The sequence below is a fragment of the Salmo salar genome, chromosome 19, assembly GCF_965601325.2.
Source record: "Salmo salar chromosome 19, fSalSal1, whole genome shotgun sequence".
NCBI classification, from domain to species: domain Eukaryota; kingdom Metazoa; phylum Chordata; class Actinopteri; order Salmoniformes; family Salmonidae; genus Salmo; species Salmo salar.
Genome location: NC_138309.1, coordinates 79,954,862 through 79,974,843, shown reverse-complemented (window position 1 = coordinate 79,974,843; position 19,982 = coordinate 79,954,862). Strand labels below are relative to the sequence as shown.

The window sequence follows — 19,982 nt, the reverse complement described above, 5'->3', positions numbered from 1 at the left end:
AAATGGTTTATTGAGATCAGTGTGGAAGAACTTGACTGGCCTGCACAGAGCCCTGACCTCAACCGCATCAAACACCTTTGGGATGAATTGGAACACCGACTGTGAGCCAGCCCTAATCTCCCTACATCAGTGCCCAACCTCACTAACGCTCTTGTAGCATGTTCCAACATCTAGCGGAAAGCCTTCCCAGAAGAGTGGATGCTGTTACAGCAGCAAAGGGGGGTGAGGCGACTCAATATTAAATGCCTATGATTTTGGAATGAGATGTTCGACGAGCAGATGTCCACATACACTACATGAACAAAGGTATAAGATCTAAGCCTGTGTTAGTTTCAGCATTTTTTCCCAAAACCCTATTGTTTCCCCCATTGGAATGACTGATTGAACCAAAGGCAACTAATTTCTGTTTTTTTGGACTAAAAGCGGGCGAGCTCAATTGGTTAATGAAAATGAGTGGGTTAGTTGTGTTTCACTGTACATGCAAACTTGCGTGATCTGGTCCTGGGGGCTGAGGGGTATACTACAAAGCAGGATTAATAAGTTACCCAGCTAACTTGCCAAATCATTAAAATTGTCTATATAATTTTTTTTTTTTTTTTTATAGATAAGCCAACCAAAAACAAAAATTAAACTTATAGCTTCAATATGTAACTTTTTGGGCCACCTAACCAAATTCACATTTGCGTTATAGAGCTGTCACTCATTGAAAGCAAGTATAAGATACGGTAGAACTGTTCTATATGCACTATTTCTATGCTTTCATTTAGTCTTTGCATCTTTCACAATTTGGTTTGTAAACTAGCTTCAAAAACAGCTGCAAATACAATATTTGAAGTTAGCCGGCTAACTAATTGATCCTGCTTTGTAGTAAACCTCAGCTTCAGAATAAATGATTGATTTATTTGAAGAATGATCAATGGGTGGACTTTAGCGACTGGGGTTTTCCAGTCATGTAGAGATTGAGGTTGGATGGTTGTGGAGGGGTAAAGAACGCGGGTTGTGCTGCAACAGGTCCCTGGTTTGATTCAACACAATGTCTTCTAATCATTTTCCAGCTCAAGGACCAGTGGGCGGAGTTTAGAGTGACCAATGAGAGCAAAGCGCAACCAGTGAGCACAAATAGAAGGAACATGGTGGAGAGCGTAACAAGGTTTGAATCCCGGTGTCATTACAGTTTATGCCCTCAGTGTAAATCCAATCAGCAAGGTAAAGGAAAGTCTTTATGTAAGTGGCTCAATGATTTTGATGCTTAAAAAAATAAAAAATGGACTTCTGTTAAAACAGTCTGACAAGGGCCAGGATACATTCTGACCGTGGGTTATAGGCGTTTAAGGCAATTTCCGATTGAGCCAACATATGCAACATTTACTGTAAATTGCCTTTAAAAGCCACAATGCCTGTAATCCGCAATCCGATTCAATCCCAGCCAGGGCATGGCACCAGTTGTATATAAAACTCCTCTTTGGTGTTAAGAATATCCTGAGAAACATGTTCCAGAGCCTCCATCCCTCCTACACAAACAAAATACACCTACAAATTTGTGCCTGCTTTTTATTTAATGCTGCGACAGGTAAAACAAAGGGGGAAAAAAATGGTATCACAATACTATACATGATCGTTGATCAAAATGGAAAAGTTGCTAGAGATATGTACAGATAGGGTATAAGGGCAGGGGTGCGGCCCAGTATTTTATTCTCAGGTTAAATACCACGTTTCAAGTGTGCTGACCTTTTACAACCGGATAGCTCTCCGCTTACTTAAAAAACACCGCAAACGGACAGCCATAATATTAATAAAAATAAATTTATTTCTCATTGACAACAGAACCCCTGCCTGCCAGGGGGAGGCCCTCTGTCTATGGGTACAACAATGTGCTGCACTAGAGAGTTAAAACAACGGAGGCAGGAGCCCAGTAGGAGACGTGCTACGTCCACCGTCCACAGACGTTGTACTTTTTTTTCTTCATTTTTTTAATATATGCAGCATAGGAGTCATTTATACAGTTTCAATAAGAAAAAAACATTTAAACGTTTTGAGTTAGAGACAGTCGTCCTGCCATGTGGGTCGATAAAGCTTGTGAGATACTGGCTTTTCCGCTAAGTCTCGGGAAGATGAGAGCGATAGAAAGAGAGCAGGAAGGGGAGGAACTGATGTGGGAAAATGGTCCCTATTAGCACCGTACCCCATGCGTCCCCCCCCCCCCCATTTGTTTTGTTAGTCACTGAATCCACTCTGGACATTCAAGTATTTTCCAGTTTAAGGAAGACACTTAAGGCTTCTGTGGCAAAAAAATATTAACAAATCAAAGCACTAAATTAATCTGTTGTGTTGATTGGAGTTGTATTGATTCATGGGTCCTCCCCTTGTGGCTGTTTAGAAGTAGAAGTGCCAGTAAAAGAAGCTACCTCAAGCCCTCTGCACCCTAACCTGTGTGTGTTTAAAGGGGCGAGGGGTGCTCTGGGCTCAGTAGGTGGAGGAGGTGGTGCTCATGGCATCCTCGCTGAGGCGAGTGCTCCCAGGATGCACGCTGGCAAAGTATTTGACGTCCTTGTCCAGGTCCATCTGCAGGGCCACCAGTGTCTGCTCTAGCGCCTCCTGGTGGGAGTTGGCAGAATGCAGGAAGTACTCTGCAGGGACGACAGGAAGAATAGAGGACAGATGTGACGAGTGTTCAACTGCAGTTAAGCTGACGATATATGGAGAACAGTCATACTTTGTCATGTTTCCTTATTGGGGATTAGTAATGACATAGCTATACACACACAATCCAGACTATTTCACAATGCATAATACTATGCATTTTGTGAGTGCAGTTAACCTGTTAGGGCTAGGGGGCAGTATTGACACGGCTGGATAAAAAAACATACCCGATTTAATCTGGTTACCACTCCTACCCAGTAACTAGAATATGCATATACTTATTACATATGGATAGAAAACACCCTAAATTTTCTAAAACTGTTTGAATGGTGTCTGAGTATAACAGAACTCATTTGGCAGGCAAAACCCTGAGACATTTTCTGACAGGAAGTGGATACCTGATGTGTTGTATTACCTTTAAACCTATCCCATTGAAAAACACAGGGGCTGAGGAATATTTTGGCACTTCCTATTGCTTCCACTAGATGTCACCAGCCTTTACAAAGTGTTTTGAGTCTTCTGGAGGGAGATCTGACCGAACAAGAGCCATGGAACGATGATGGCCCATTAGACACCTGGCGCGCGAGTTCATGTTGGGTACCCTCGTTCCAATACGTTATAAAAGAGTATGCATTCGTCCACCTTGAATATTATTCATGTTCTGGTTAAAAAAGGCCCTAATGATTTATGCTATACAACGTTTGACATGTTTGAACGAACGTAAATATATTTTTTCCCCTCGTTCATGACGAGAAGTCCGGCTGGCTTAGATCATGTGCTAACAAGACGGAGATTTTTGGACATAAATGATTAGCTTTTTTGAACAAAACTACATTCGTTATGGACCTGTGATACCTGGAAGTGACATCTGATGAAGAGAATCAAAGGTAATGGATTATTTACATAGTATTTTCGATTTTAGATCTCCCCAACATGACGTCTAGTCTGTATCGCAACGCGTATTTTTCTGGGCGCAGTGCTCAGATTATTGCAAAGTGTGATTTCCCAGTAAGGTTATTTTTAAATCTGGCAAGTTGATTGCGTTCAAGAGATGTAAATCTATAATTCTTTAAATGACAATATAATATTTTACCAATGTTTTCTAATTGTAATTATTTAATTTGTGACGCTGACTTGACTGCCGGTTATTGGAGGGAAACGATTTCCTCAACATCAATGCCATAGTAAAACGCTGTTTTTGGATATAAATATGAACTTGATAGAACTAAAAATGCATGCATTGTCTAACATAATGTCCTAGGAGTGTCATCTGATGGAGATTGTAAAAGGTTAGTGCATCATTTTAGCTGGTTTTATGGTTTTGGTGACCCTGTCTTTGAATTGACAAAACATTACACACAACTCTTGTAAATGTACTGTCCTAACATACTCTAAATTTATGCTTTCGCCGTAAAACCTTTTTGAAATCGTAAAACGTGGTTAGATTAAGGAGATGTTTATCTTTCAAAGGGTGTAAAATAGTTGTATGTTTGAAAAATTTGAATTTTGACATTTATTTGGATTCAAATTTGCCGCTCTTGAAATGCACCTGCTGTTGATGGAGTGCACCACGGGTGGCACGCTAGCGTCCCACCTAGCCCATAGAGGTTAAGTTAATTTATAAATACGATTTGTTTTTATAATAAAATAAATTAAGCCATAATTGCTTGTTTCCTAGGCCTAACTCTATGGAATTGGTCAGAGGAGCATGGAGGTGTGTGTGTACCTCTCTCCAGCAGGCTCTGACGGATGGTCTTGGCCAGCAGCACCCTGACGTTGGCCACGGGGTCGGAGGCCAGCTGTAACAGAGGGGCCAGCAGGTGCTCCGAGAACTGCTCCAACGACACACAGTCATCCTCAATCGCCAGCTGACAGAAAGAGAGAGCGGATGGTCAGAGGGTGTGTGTTTCAGAGATGCTGACAGAAAGAGGGAGGATGGTCAGAGGGTGTGTGTGTGTGTGTGTGTGTCAGAGATGGATTGGGGGAGTGTGTGATTCTGTGTGTGCATGCACAAGACACACACACTTGCACTTTGTTGTGTTTGTGCGTTAACACACTTGACCACTCAGTCATCATGATCTCATTGTCCTCCAACACAATAGACATTGTGGGACAGAGAACGGTGCCACTTATGTTATCAAATAAAATGGTGGGGACAATGTCAAGTGGCCCGTTGAAAGCAGTGTCCTCATAGCTACCATAGCCACTTACTCTACTGTGTAATATCAGGGTGGGGAAACTAACGGCTCAAATAAAAACACTTCAATTCAAAAACGTAATTAAACATCCTTGGCGCTGACAATGTTTTGATATTCATCTTTAGCCCCGAGACTTCAAATTACACCTCTTGTTAATATTCTTCAATTATTCAGTGTATTCTCAGGCTACAAGATTAACTTAACTAGATCAGAGACTATGCCGCTTGGTAGTCTTACCTCTTTACCCCTCCCCCCCAAAAAATAGTTTCCATCAGGTTTTATGTATGACAGTATTTACCTTGTTTATTTGGATGATTATTTGTGTGTTTGACAGGCCAGGAGATGACGAGAAGAATAATAATGAATAGGCTTGGGCGGTTGTCATACCGACCTTGTGCCATTCCGGGATATTTGGTAATACTGGCACTGAACACAAGGGGCACTATTGTCAAACCCCTTTAATCCAAATGTTAGTAATAGTAATGCTAACAAGTAAAAAGAGAAAAATAAATAGTCTCATGGCTTTTACCCTGGTTAAATAAAGAATACATGTCAAATCCCATAGCAAATGCTAACGAGCAAATTGGGAACATTTTATAAAGTCTGACAAACTATTTGCAGGACAGACATCCCAGTGCAAAGTTATACAAGTAACACAAAAATGCTACTCACACATTGCTGCAAAAACAAAACAAATATTAGACCGCAAGGCTATTGATCCAGGAGTGGACTCTGCTGTTACCAAGAGAAGCTTGATTTCACAACGGCAGAGCATTTAGCACATTTTAGACAGTTCACTGAATAGTTGTAAGATATCTAGCTGGCAAACATTTAGTTATGAATTCCATACTGTAACTAGATCACCAGGTGCATGCTGCAGAACAGTGAGTGACTCATGCTCTGCTGGCAGACTCATCCTTGTGTGCTTGTAAACTAACACCATGTGACTGGTAAGCTTCATAATGAAAAATAATGTGACGGGTGAAATGAACAGCGCGATGTGCTTTATTTCCTAACGTATTGCACAAGTTGACTGCAGGTATTTACTTAAAAGTAGCTACAAATAACTTAAAAATAAATGGTTGAAGTATTGGCTATGGGGGTGTGTGTGGCTAGTTCTAAACACCCCGGTATATACAGTATACTGCCAAAGCCTAACGATGAACATGACAAAGATGTCCTCACCTGACAGATGAAAGTGAATGCCTGTCGTCCCGACCACTTGGGGGAGTGGCAGAACTTCTCTACCAGCTCACTCAGGAAGTCTGCCAGCAGCGCCTGGCACGACGCCACCTTCCTGATGATCTCACTCACCTAACAATATACACAAAAAGGAATACAATATTTATTGTATCAAAATTCTCAAATTCTGAGTAAATGAAGCCCAGAGAACTTAAAAGACGGGCTCAGTAATATGACATCATACAGAGGGGTGACGTCTTGAACGGATTAGTAGTTTTATTAAAAGAAATTGCTGAGTGATCGCTAAACTACTACGATCTCTTCCCAATCAGGGCATGCCTCAGTGAAAGGCTATTATTGGGAAGAGACAATAACGGCCATCTTTAGCAGACTTGAACGGTGTTGTTGCTGATGTCTGTAAGCAGGACGTCGCCCTGCTGTGTACGTTGAGCAAAACATGAGAAATGTTTGAGATATGTGGAAATGGTAGGGAGGGAGAAATATTTACCAAGGATATGGTGGTGTAACATTACAGTTTCAGAAGAAAGTGCTTTGTTTCTGGCCATTTTGAGCCTAAATGAACCCACAAATGCTGATGCTCCAGATACTCAACTATTCTAAAGAAGGCCAGTTTTATTGCTTCTTTAAATCAGGACAACAGTTTTCAGCTGTGCTAACATAATTGCAAAAGGGTTTTCTAATGCTCAATTAGCCTTTTTTTTAAATGATAAACTTGGATTAGCTAACACAACATGCCATTGGAACACAGGAGTGATGGTTGCTGATAATGGGCCTCTGTACGCCTATGTAGATATTCCATTAAAAATCTGCCGTTTCCAGCTACGATAATCATTTACAACATTAACAATGTCTACACTGTATTTCTGATCAATTTGATGTTATTTTAATGGACAATTTTTTGGTTGCTTTTCTTTCAAAAACAAGGACATATCTAAGTGAACCCAAACCTTTGAACGGTAGTGTACGTACACATACACAGTACCAGTCAAAAGTTTGGACACACCTACTGATTGAAGGCTTTTTCTTTATTTGAGCCAATCAGCTGTGTTGTGACAAGATAGGGGTGGTATACAGAAGACAGCCCTATTTGATAAAAGACCAAGTCCATATTATGGCAAGAACATCTCAAATAAGCAAAGAGAAACAACAGTCCATTACTTGAAGACATGACGGTCAGTCAATCTGGAAAATTTCAAGAACTTTGAACGTTTCTTCAAGTGCAGTCGCAAAAACCATTAAGCGCTATGATGAAACTGGTTCTCATGAGGACCGCCACAGGAATGGAAGACCCAGAGTTACCTCTGCTGCAGAGGATAAGTTCATTAGAGTTACCAGCCTCAGCAATTGAAGCCCAAATAAATGCTTCAGAGTTCAAGTAACAGACATCTCAACATCAACTGCTCAGGAGACTGTGAGTCAGGCCTTCATGGTAGAATTGCTGCAAAAAAACCACTACTAAAGGACACCAATAATAAGAAGAGACTTGCTGGGCCAAAAAACATGAGCAATGCATATTACAGTGGTAGAGATCTGTCTTTTGGTCTGATGAGTACAAATTTCAGATTTTTGGTTCCAACCGCCATGTCTTTGTGAGACGCAGAGTAAATGAACAGATGATCTCCGCATGTGTGGTTCCCACCATGAAGCATGGAGGTGTGATGGTGCTTGCTGGTGATTCTGTCAGTGATTTAATTAGAATTCAAGGAAACCGCAGCATTCTGCAGCGATACGCCATCCCATCTGGTTTGCGCTTAGTGGGTCTATCATTTGTTTTTCAACAAGACAAATGACCCAACACACCTCCAGACTGTGTAAGGGCTATTTGACCAAGAAGGAGAGTGATTGAGTGCTGCGTCAGATGACCTGACCTCCACAATCACCTGACCTCATCCCAATTGAGATGGTTTGGGATGAGTTTGACCGCAGAGTGAAGGAAAAGCAGCCAACAAGGAAAAGCAGCCAACAAGTGCTCAGCATATGTGGGAACTCCTTCAGGACTGTTGGAAAAGCATTCCAGGTGAAGCTGGTTGAGAGAAAGCTGTCATCAAAGCAAAGGGTGGCTACTTTGAAGAATCTCAAATATATTTTGATTAACACTTTCTTGGTTAGTTTGTCTTCACTATTATTCTACAATGTAGAAAATAGTCAAAATAAAAAAACAACCCTCGAATGCATAGGTGGTGTGACTGGTACTGTATCTACACAGTTCTACTAGTATAAGAAACAAGTGACCGTGTCGCTGGCTGTGACCGTGTCGGGGGTGTGTCGTACCAGTTTGTAGGAGGTCCAGCGTACAGACGACACTCTGTCCAGACACAGGCTGAAGGCCAGGGGTCGAAGGTAGTCATAAACATCCTGACCACTGTACAGCTCCAGTAACAACACCAGCTGTCTGAGAACACAGAGGGATACAGATTACCCTGACCCATAGAACCTAATGTCACCAAAACAGCCATCACCCACACACAGTACAGGAATGTCACAACGTCTGGCTACTTGTCTAGCTACTAATGGTGTTTGGGACAACTAAGGTCACAGGGGAAATAAATGGATTACATGAAGTGTGGTAACAGTGTAGAACCTACTCAGCCAGCTCTGATCGGAAGCGCCAGTTGCGGCTGTTGTCTGTGACCAGGAACTCCTGGAGCTGGTACAGGTATTTACGCCGGGTGTCCTGGTGCAGCAGCTAGAGGGAGGGTGAGCATGGAACAGAAAGAAAGAAAGAGGTTGATCCCCTGCGGGCACAGAGAAACTCCACCGCGGCACAGAGAAACAGCAGGGTGCCTGGATCCTATCATCACTATGGGAAATATGAATCATTATGAGCTGCAGTCAACTCATTGTGACATTCTAATGATCGGTTCTATTAGTATTTTCTTTAATATTGATAAAGTCTTTTCTTATATTGATGTGAGTGGTAAAGAAAGAGGTGCCGACTGACCTTAAGGAAGTGGTAGAGGTGTTTGAGGACCCCTACCCGTACCTCATCCAGGTCCTTGAGGAAGCCGTTGAAGATGGGCACCAGGTCCGCTGCCGTCAGCTGGTCCCCCAGGATCAGGGCCAGCTCGTGGATGGAGAAGGCCAACGTCCGACGCACCTTCCACTGGAGAAGGGAGAGAGAGACATTAGAGCCCAGGGAGACCCAGTGACGTTAGAGGGCGTGTATAAAAGTGGGACAAAGGGAGCTGCCAGGGGGAGACAGCACCGGAGACATAAAGGAATCACATGGGGGGGGGGGCCCAAAATCCAGTCCTCAGGCTTCCAGCTCACTGATTTTTTTTTTGGGGGGGGTTGAGAGTGACCAGAGCCAATAGTGTCAAGCCCTTCAGCTGTCGTGCCTGGGGCAAAATGTCATTCCTTGCAGGCAGGCAGGCAAACTTTGGGGTAGACAACTGAATGGTGAGAGGACACAAGTTTGTTTTTTTGGAGGACTGCATTTGGAAAGCCAAGGAACCACACATTGGGCTTTGGAGAATCACAAAATTAATAAAAAAGGTGCTTGAGGAGGACCAGAAAGAAAAGCAAACCTGCTCCATGCTCCAGTCTAGGTCCAGTCTGTCAAAGCACCCTCCCTGACAACAACCAGCTGGCAGGGGAGGAGGAAATAGACCACAGTGAGAGAGCCACACTGCTAGGCTACATACTAACCATGGGGGCACATTCAGGAGGTCGCGACGTTGTGGAACGATTAGAGCTTACGCTACAAGTGAGCGAAGCATGCCAGTTATACACAATCTAGATCTACCTAAACGTTCCACAAAGTTGTGTTCTAGTGAATGTGTTCCATGGTGGGGAGTGTTTAGAGGTTGAAATGGAATGGGGGGAGGGGAGGGGGGGGTCAAAAACAACTTCTGAAGAGAAAACCCGTATTTTTCCTCAAAAACATTTACAGTAAAATTGACAGAAGGTGTAAGTCAGATGTAGCCTAGACAGAACTGGAGCATAGACACACCTGCATGTCCGAGGCCAGGGTCTCATAGGTGTCCCGGAGGCAGTGCCAGTTCTGTCTGCCCAGGGTCATGGCCACACCAGGGAGGCTGTAGGCACAGTGCTTGGCGATCTCCATGTCCACCGTCTGGGCTCTGGACGGGTCCGTCATGGACAGGTACTGGTCCAGCAGGGCCTGAGGGATCACGTCCTGAAGCTTGGATTTCTTCTCGTCCTCTGGACTGAAGCTGCTATCGCTCAGCTCAGAGTCGTCGCCATGGTTCATCTGCAGGGTGGAGTTTCGCCTCTACACAGACACCAGGATTAAATCACAAATCAAACATGACAACCCTACAGATAATTTCTCTATAGGCGTGACGCCATTCCACCCCCTCACCTCCATGTCTGAATGGTGCCCTATAAGGGGCATCTGGTGCACTCCAAAGGGGTTGTCGTAGTGGTGACCCCCCTGGCTGTCCCGGGGCTCCAGGAAGGCATCCTCTAGGTGAGAGTCCATGGTTGTGGCTCTCAGAGCAGCTGTCAGGACATCCACTTGTGCTGCAGGAAGGGGGGGGGGGGGGGGGGGGGTGACGACATGGTTGAGCAGGCGAGTTCCACATTGCTCCATCACCATGTTCACTTGTTCAGAAACAATGCCCAAGGGGTAAGCTGTATTATTGCCAAACAATACAACTTGAGCAACTACCATATTGCTAATACCTAGCCTGTGCTCATTCTATCATATACATGAAGTGTCTAGGAGACCTATTTCCTCCTTGTTGTGACAGCATTACCTTGAGTGTATAAAACAGCCCATCGAGGCCTGTGTGTACGCGCGTCATTGTCAAACAAGCGTTCTTCGTGCCATATACCCAACAGGGAGCCCTTGTCTGGGCTTACAGCCGGCCCGTCTTCACAAGAACAGATCACACTCAAAACCATGGAGGAGCCACTGCACTGGCCCGAAGCACCGACACGGGGCTCATCTTAACAGACGAGGAAGAGCAGATTGGAAATCTGTCAAGGCTAAGCAGAGTGAGTCATTGTGCTTCAGTGCAGCTGGGGCCTGTTCAGGAGGATGCAGCCTAGCGTTACGGAACATTCTGACAGAAATCATGGTCCATCATGTAGAACTGATGATTGTCCGTCAGCTCTATGGATTCCATTTCCATCTGCAACAATGAGCGGTTCGTCAAACCAACGCACGTCTGGCATGACGACACCGGTGATAACGTTTACGTGCACAGTAATAATTCCATACTAAACTGACTATGGCAGTAGTCATGTAAACACCTTACTCTGCTCATTTTAAAAATCAGCGTAAGGTCTAATTATTAGGACCTTAATTATTCATATATATATATATATATATATTTTTTTATAAAAACAAATACAAAAAATATCAAACTAAATAGAATTGCCGTTCCAGCTGTGCATTTTAGCTGTGCCGACGCCAGCCAAGAGCCTTCCTCTTCGACGCCAGCCAAGAGCCTTCCTCTTCGACGCCAGTGAAGTGAGTTCAGAACTACGGAACGTACACGTCATAGAAGTAGTTCACATTCAATCTTTATATGTCCCAACCCAAAAATAACATGGTCGCTGTGGTGGAACGTTTATTTAGAGTGGTGATTTTCTGCATTTATCAGAGTGACATCAGGTAGCCTGATTTCAGATTGTTCTTGCAAAGCCTGTAAACATTTTAAATCTAATTATTATATTAATCTGACTACCTACAATAAATCGCATTATTATGTGCATGTAACCGTACTCAGTGACAGATCATTAGATTCATGTGACCCATCTTAGAAACAAACAGTACTGGAACACAGCAGTGTTCTGTAGTATAGGTCTAACCCAGGGTAACGCCAGTCCTCAGGGGTCTGATTAGTGTCACACTTTTACCCCAGCCAACACACCTGACTCCAATAATCAACTACTCAATTTGGAATGCAATTAGTTTAAATCAGCTGTGTTTGCTAGGGATGGCAGGGCAGTGTTACAGCACTCTGGCCCCTGAGGACTGGCCTAGACTACCTGAGTTTATTACATTCAGCATGATGGGATTGCATCTATAGGCCGACGAGGAGGCTCGCACATAAAACGAAGGAAAAACTGTTAAGTGACAAAAACTGCTTTAGTTTGAAGTTGCTTTCTGGTATCCTCTGACAACGCCTCTTCGTTGTGCGATTTGTAACATTATAGGCCACACATACCTCTCCCGGTTTTCTATTTTCTCCCTCCCTTTCAAGCCGACCCAAAAATGACTTGGTTTCTATTGTGTGAAATGGCCAGGTGCCAGCAGGCTGCTAGCCTCACACACAACATTAAGGGTTTCATTCCACCAAAAACACAGTGGACTGGGCTCAACGGCTAGCCTCTCACACCATTGGCCTATAGGGTTAGCCTCTGAGCTCTATCCTACACTACCTGAGAAAGAGCTTCTTCTGTCCAATCACAGCAGAGGAATGTTCATTGTCAACAATGTATTGAATTTCACTGCTTGCTCTGGTTAAGGATTAGTCTATTTATAACCCAAGGGAATTCACCCTCCATGACAACTTCTTACAATATAATTGCCTACACACTGAGATATTGTCCCTATATGAATGGATGCACAACCATGAATTGCAACAGTTACCAAAATAACCACCTCTTATGGAGTAACATTTCTACGTATGGTATTGAAGTAAGCAGCTTCTCGTGATCTCAGCAGTAGAGTGTAGACCTCACGGTGAGGTCAAGCTACAGCTTTACACACAGAGCACAGCTCACCTTTCACGTCGGGGTCATCAATATGAGGCTCCAGGTTTTCGATCAGCTCTTCCAGCTGTTTCCTATCCAGGACTGGGGCCGAGGCTTTAGTCTTGCCCTGACTGGAGGAGACGCAGCTGGGGGGCTCCTCCTGGACACTCTCCCCCTGCTGGAGCAGCTCCAGGTCCATCTCAGCGATGGGCAACCTCCAGAAGTGGAAGGAGTTGTAGAGCTCCTGCTCTGGGATATTGTCCAGTGGACTGACAAAGGGGGACTCCTCCTCTGCTGGCTCAGGGAGGGAGAAGGACGAGGGCGCCAATATGTCTGCTGGTGAGTCGTCCTTCTCGTTGGAGGATGTGCATTTCTCATGTGGCTGTGGCTCGTTCTTAGTGCTCTCAGTAGCCACTGAAGGGGCTTCCTCCTCTTCCTGAGCCCCTGCTGTGCTGGAAGAGTCTCCCTCCTCCGAGGGGTCCGGGTTGGAGGCGAGCGAGGAAGCCGCCTTCCTACAGAGGCACTCGGGACCGTCCAGAGCATCCGCCAAAGCCTCCGCCGCCTTCTCCCCACCCCCCTGCTCTGCCACGTCCATTCCGCCTATCTCCTCCTCTGTCCGGCAAAACCCCCCATCCTCCCCCTCGCTGTGGTCCCCCTGGGCATTGTTGGAAATGCAGTCCTGTTGTAGACAACCCTCTACGTTGTTGCCATTTGTGCATACAGGAGAGTCATCCCCCCGCCTCTGAGAGTCATCTGTGTTAGCGCTGACGGAAGGGTCTGTAGTGTCCAGGTTCAGTGGTTTCTCTTCAATACTGGGGGAGAGAGAGAGAGGAAGCGTGTTACAAACAAGCAGTACAATACAAGCTTGGTGGATTTCCTTCACTGAGAGAAAACCATTCAAATCTAAATTCCCTTTTAGATGCCCAAAATGGCTGCACCTGTTCTGTGAGTGGACACAGTTGCACTCGCCCTCCTCCCCCTCTCTGAAGTACTGGCCCACACTGTTGGGGCTGGCGAACGTGGAGATGAACTGGCCCAGCGACTGGAAGGCAGCCTGACGCACCTGACACACGCAGTAAGAGACAGAGGTCAAGGAACAAACAAGTATGACGTGTCAATTACTCTACAGTCATTTAGCAGACACTCTTGTAAAGAGAAGTAGCCAAGTTGTGCATTCAAATAAGGAAGTTGGCCTATCAGACATCCTTGTAAAATATGTCATGTAAATGTTCCCCGAAGTGGGCTAACGACTACCCACAGGCCCTGCAGTAAAAATAAAATATGTATACACTCCAAAAAGTTAGTTTCATTTTACAGACACTCTTATCCAGAGCGACTTACTGGAGTGCATACATTGTCATTTCATATTTGTTCTTACTGGTCCCCCATGGGAATCGAACCCACAACCCTGGCATTGCAAGTGCCATACTCTACCAACTGAGATACAGTGGACAAGTTAGTTCCCTAAACAGAAAAATACCTAGACGATTAAGAGTAGAACTCTGGCCCGAGCAGGTCAATGTTTAATGCCTATGCTAAAGTATTTAGTTTCCATTTAGGATGTGGGTTGACCAAAATTTCTGCTTGGTGCTCACCCATCGGGAGGGGTCGCTGATGAGGTTGATGAAGAGCGACGATAGCTTGGTCCTGCGCACTTCCTGCGAGGTGGACGAGGAAACGGTCATGAAGCACTCAGCGCAGGCCTTCCTCACCCCCCACACGTTGTCCGAGCAGAGCTGGAAAAAGCGGGGCAGCTGGGCAGGAAAGGAGAGAGAGCGCGAGATGAAAAGTAAAACAGTGTTTCAGTTAGTCAGAGCTTAGAAAATGCCCTTTCATCGCCACACAAGGCCGAGCTACTGAGTGGGGGGGGAAGAAAGAAAGAAAATCAATGTTTCACCCGTTACAATCTCAATGTCACAACACAGAGAACAATATACTGAGAATTCAGAGAAAGAGGTGGAAAAGTGGCAGTTGGGAACAGCATGTGCAACAGAAACTTCTGGCTTTAAGATGACTCATTTAAGTAAACCCTGGTGTGTCGCTGGAAGCAAACAAAGTTACCAAGTCAGTTGGCTGAGAAAGAATGAAACCAAAATAAGTCAACACGTACCAGGAGTTCCTCTGTTGCCTCTCCTCCAACAACACTGCAAATGTCGCCAAAGTTTGCGGCGCAAACCTGCCACAAACACACAAAAATGACCTCATCTAAAACAATGACTCCAACCCCAAGCATATTTAACAATATGTTAAACAAAAAAGCTGAAAAGGCCAATACATGTGAGAAAGTCTGCTTGAGTGTATAGCCACTGCCTGTGGGTGATCTAATCCAGGGTCGTGTTCATTAAGGCACAACAGAAGACGTTAACAAAAACAAAACATATGTGCCAAGTCCAGCTAGTCTCTCCTATTTCAGTCTGTTTGTTTGGTGCCTTATGAACACAACCCTAGTTTAGTCCCTACTGACCTTGCGCACGTGGAACATCCTGCAGTCGCAGCACATCTCACAGAAGCGGGGCAGGAAGAGGCGCTCGGTGATGTCCTTGCCCACCATGGGGGCCATCTTACAGATGATCTACAGCCACAAAAACATAGCGTCAAAATACACCGTCCGTCAGGATCCTTCTCACACAGTATGGTGGTTTGAACTAAAATGTCACAACAACACTACCTGCGTTCTACAGACAACTTTGAAATACCCTTGGCTTGCACTATCCGCAGAAGTGCAAACATTCATTTGAATGCTGGCTGCAGCCTGCTTCTGGAAATCACAGCTATGGTAAATAAAACAAAGGGTCAACCTCATTCTACTTTTTGCATTTGATATGATCATATCTAAAACGTGGCCCAGTAACTGCCTGGTAATGTCATAATGTTGTGTGGGTCATGTTCCCCGACCACCGTCTCCACACTACTGCACCTTCTATTCCCATATGTATTACACCACTTTTGACCAGCAAAGCTACTTTAGTAGTGCACTATATAGGGAATAGGGTGCCATTATAGGCATCTCCTTGGTCACGTGACTCACGGCCATGGCTTCCGTCTTGACGTCGTCGTTGCTGTCGGGGGCAGTCAGGTCCACCAAAACGGGGCACACCAGGGTCTCAATGTCCCCCCTCTCAACCAGCTCCTGCTCCAGCAGCACCAGTAGGGCCGCCTGGCTGGTCTTTCTGACCTGGCGAGATATCACAATCATTATACAGAAGCTATTAATAACAGTTAGAATAACATCTATGAGCTTAATTCATTGTCGCTGAATAGATGTTTTTTTTAACATGTGCTAATGGCTAGAGAGAGCGAGTGAGAGGCAATTCAAAAAACAGAACAAAGTATGTTGAACAATACAAAAACAGGAGAATGTAATGTATTCTTATCACACGCCTCCCTTACCTGGTTGTTCTGGTCAGCCAGGTATCTCACCACGATTGGTAGCAAGTACTTAGAGAAGGCAAATGGAATGGAAGGTCTGTTCTCCTGACAGAAAATGGCAATGTGAGGAACTTGCTCCATTAATTCTGCTCTTACAGAGGGCTCTGAAAAGAGAAAGGTCAGACATTTTAAAAACACTTAAGAGGTATTTTAAGGACAGTAGAAAAGGGGGATCAATAAAGCCTGAAGATCAAATGTCTTCAATGACAAAAGGGGTCTGGTTACATCATCGACAGCAGCCCTGGGACCAGAGAAGGATATCATTTGTCCAGAGATATTGTCTGCAGAAACACAGTTAGATTGTCTTAACTTCAGGTGTGAATTTAGTTAAGCCTATATTTTAAAGACGCACTAATAAATAGCTGTGAGAAGGATGCTGATGGACTCTCCATTTTACCAGGCGGGGCCAGAATGTCCCTGAAGCACACCCAGCCTATGTAATGCTAAGGGAAAACACTTTTTTTTATTTTGATGTAGTTGTTTAAAAATACATGCCCACTGACTGACTAAGATCCTCTCTGGTCAGTTCACTCCAGGGTTAAGGGAAGTGGTTTCTGCTCTAATGTATGCCTGGACCATTATGCAGGGCTACTGCATTACGCTGAAAGACATGCCCTGCACTTACAAGGACACTGCTAGGCCACTACATTCAGAGACCTGACCATTGCACAAAAAAAAAAATGTAGTTGGGATAACTCATTATTAGTTATCCCAACTAATAAATGCCCAAATCCCAATCTATTTTCTAATCCCTACTGGATATGTATAAGCAGTGGTGCACCTTCCTCCATATTGCTTAAGGCATCCGCACGCTTCCCGGCCGAAACAGTTCAGTAGAGTTTGTGTATATTATGAGATTTTGTGAAGTTTTTGTTCGTTTTGGACATCAATTCAAGTAAAAGTTCAGAGCCGAAGTCCACACCCCTTCGTAGGTGAATGGTCAAAAGTAGAGATTATTCAATAAAGGCTGTCATTCAACGAGGGGGACACTTTTATGCCATTTTTTTAATTGAAAAATATGCACCAAACATCTTAGATGTAAAATTGTGTGACTAAGAGCTCTTCAGCAAGAACTTCTAAATGAATTACAGATTTCTTGAGTCGTCTTAGATTAATTCAGACTATTTTGAGGAAGTGTATACGGGCTACGGCGTCTCAAAATGGACAAATATCACTATTGCCGATTTTCTCGTTTTTCAAGTGAAGGTATTTTATGGGCGTATGCGAGCACACTTGTTCGGTGCCAGCTGAACTGAAGCCTGCTGACACCTTTAGCCTACCTACACCTTACAGAGCCAAGGGAGCAGACTGGGACCAGCTGTAATACTCAGACAGCATTTCACCTGTGTGAAATGGCATCTAGGTGCAGATAACTACACCGCTCCATCAAACACTCATGGGTCTCTCTCCTCTGCACTAGTGGCCAGCCAAGAGAACAGACCGACTACTTCATGACACAGAAATAAGGGCATGTCCAGAGCATGCAGACACACAGCCAGTTCATACACACGACAGACAGTTCACTACGGTCAGTCGTTAAATATAATACAAACGTCTCTTATTCACCGATGGGGTCTTACCCGAGTCATCAGCAAGTCGACCCACTCTCTCCAAGACGCCGATACAGTCCCTCTCATCCTCACTCACTGCTTTTAGTGTGTCCAACAAACTTCGTGCCACCATTTGTCTGGAAGTCATAACAAAATTTGATATTTTAAATATTCTCCATAATAAAAAAAAGGTCTGAGTGTGAGTTTTAATAACATTCCATTGGACATTTACCTGTTAAAAATATTTTCACTAGCGACGTATTTATCCAATCTTCCAAGAGGAGTCAGCATCTCATCTTGCGATACAAAATCCAAGGCTGAAGGTATAATAATGACGTCAGACTCTGAGCTGTAGTCATCCACACCAACTATTAGAGACATTGGGAATATTGTGCATGAGAGGCACCCACCACCACGTACCCAGTCAGGCCGGTGAGGGACAGTGATGAGGTGACATGCAGTAGTGGCAGAAGCTTGGCACCAATGCTAAATCTATTAGCATATCAACAGTGGTTAGGAGAATGCAGTCCAAGGGGGGGAAAAGTGCAAAAGTGAAAATGACAGATTTGGTGAAAGAAACATATCAAGAAGTCCTTGAAATACAGTGAATACACAGAGCATACAAGCAGGTGGGGATCTATAGGATGATGGTAGTGATCTGTAGGTGAACTTGTTGCATGACTGTTCTCGCAATGGTATGGGTATGTTGCGAAATGCACGACTGAAACAAAGCAATCTATCATATTGCAACATAAATACCTAGCTTGTACAGTGTATGGTAACTGCACATCCCAGTTATTGCACAATAGCCAGACTAGGTGCATTAACTTCCCACTTTTGCTACAATTTATCAGTCACCAAATTGTCTAATATGCATACTGGATAGTAATAGAAAATAGATAGCTGGCAGGTTGTTATATCATACTAATTTAGTTTGGCTGCAAAGACTAGCAAGCCAAATAGTCCACTTCAGGAAGTTTGAGGCTATAGTCGTAGGGCCCTGACTGGGTTCCATATCTGATGTAACAGAAACCAGTAACCTCCCTCCACTATGGGTGGTAGCTAACTAGCTGACCTAGCTAGGTTAACAATCCTGCATGCAAGCTTGATGTATTAGGTTGAGAATCTAGCTAGCGAAGGAAGCGAGACGATCATAATCAAATGTAATGCAGTGAATCGAATCGCTGGTTACTCTGCTTAGCTAGCTAGCTGCTTGGCTATCTGACAGGCTAGCTCGCCAATTCGCTTGCTAGCTAGCTGGCTAGTTTATCGCCAAATTTCAGCAAGCGCGTGAGTGTTAGCTTTTACGAAACTATTTTTGAGAGCATTTAAAATGTAGGATGTGAATATAACTCACTACACATCGAAGAAGTTAAGTAAGTTGCAAAGAAAGGGGACAGTCCAACTCGTCTACCCAAGGCCCACACAGACCCGTGAACTCCAGACAGCCGACAAGGCAATTATCGCATGCATTGCACCGCTAGCTAGCAATTTCCAACACTGAAAACACAGGGACAAACTTACATCCGTCCAACTCCTCCTGGGAATCCTCTTGGAGTAAAGATATATCTGTTAAAAACAACCAAAAACGGAATCAAAAGATAATCGATAACTAAATTGTTCTGCTGTATCGACTTTCACTCGAAACTGTTAAAATTTGGGACGGAATTGTGTATTTTCCCGAAGCTAGTGTAAATAGACTACGTACCCGCCATCTTGTCCTGGTCCTACATTTAAAGTGGTCTGTGCAGATGCGGTAACAACTGGAGAGGGAGAATACAGGAACTGCCGTTAGAACTGATCGAGCGGTCCGGATAGTATCAAATCGGTGAAGAAATCACCACCCCACCTAGAGGCGTTACGGTTGAAAGTAAAGTACAACGCCCAAAGATTTTCCATTTTCCATAAGCACAAAAAGCGTATTTCTCTCAAATTATGTGCACAAATTCGTTTACATCTCTGTGAGAATTTCTCCTTTGCCAAGATAATCCATCCACCTGACTGGTGTGGCATATCAAGAAGCTGATTAAACAGTATAATATTTACACAGGTGCACCTTGTGCTGGGGACAGTTAAAGGCCACTCTAAAATGTGCAGTTTTGTCACACAACACATTGCCACGGATGCCTAAAGTTTTGCTGGAGCACCCAATTGGCATGCTGACTGCAGGAATGTCTACCAGAGTTGTTTCCAAATAATATAATGTCAATTTCTCTACAGAGTAACCAGCGATTCGATTCACTGCATTACATTTGATTACGTTGTTTTAGAGAATTTGGCAGTACTTCCAACT

At 44.2% G+C, this 19,982-nt stretch overlaps 1 protein-coding gene across 4 annotated transcripts; it reads right to left on the bottom strand.

Annotated features, from left to right (window-relative positions):
* Positions 1-1,537: 1,537 nt before the first annotated feature.
* Positions 1,538-19,523, bottom strand: LOC106579644 (serine/threonine-protein phosphatase 4 regulatory subunit 1). Of its 4 annotated transcripts, XM_014159753.3 has the most exons (20): positions 19,398-19,467; positions 19,214-19,258; positions 18,110-18,181; positions 17,922-18,006; positions 17,720-17,826; positions 16,101-16,243; positions 15,739-15,885; positions 15,175-15,282; positions 14,821-14,886; positions 14,306-14,464; positions 13,649-13,773; positions 12,741-13,522; positions 10,366-10,526; positions 9,994-10,275; positions 8,983-9,144; positions 8,627-8,727; positions 8,313-8,433; positions 6,024-6,152; positions 4,367-4,508; positions 1,538-2,627 (listed from the first exon to the last, which is right to left on the bottom strand). In XM_014159753.3, exons 4-20 carry the CDS (start codon positions 17,978-17,980, stop codon positions 2,464-2,466), a joined length of 2,958 nt encoding a protein of 985 aa, XP_014015228.2. In that variant the 5' UTR covers positions 17,981-18,006; positions 18,110-18,181; positions 19,214-19,258; positions 19,398-19,467; the 3' UTR covers positions 1,538-2,463. The 4 variants fall into 4 exon arrangements, with proteins under 4 accessions (XP_014015228.2, XP_014015226.2, XP_014015227.2 ...); XM_014159751.3 differs by lacking the exon at positions 18,110-18,181 and having other exon boundaries at positions 17,922-18,057; positions 19,398-19,523; XM_014159752.3 differs by lacking the exon at positions 18,110-18,181 and having other exon boundaries at positions 19,398-19,518.
* Positions 19,524-19,982: the final 459 nt, after the last annotated feature.

Excerpts from the sequence above, each read along its gene's own strand:
- LOC106579644 (XM_014159751.3), bottom strand. Across the intron at positions 16,244-17,719 it reads TCGACTTGCTGATGACTCGG|AGCCCTCTGTAAGAGCAGAA; the intron begins GTAAGACCCCAT and ends TTCTCTTTTCAG. Across the intron at positions 8,728-8,982 it reads ACCTCTACCACTTCCTTAAG|CTGCTGCACCAGGACACCCG; the intron begins GTCAGTCGGCAC and ends CCCTCCCTCTAG.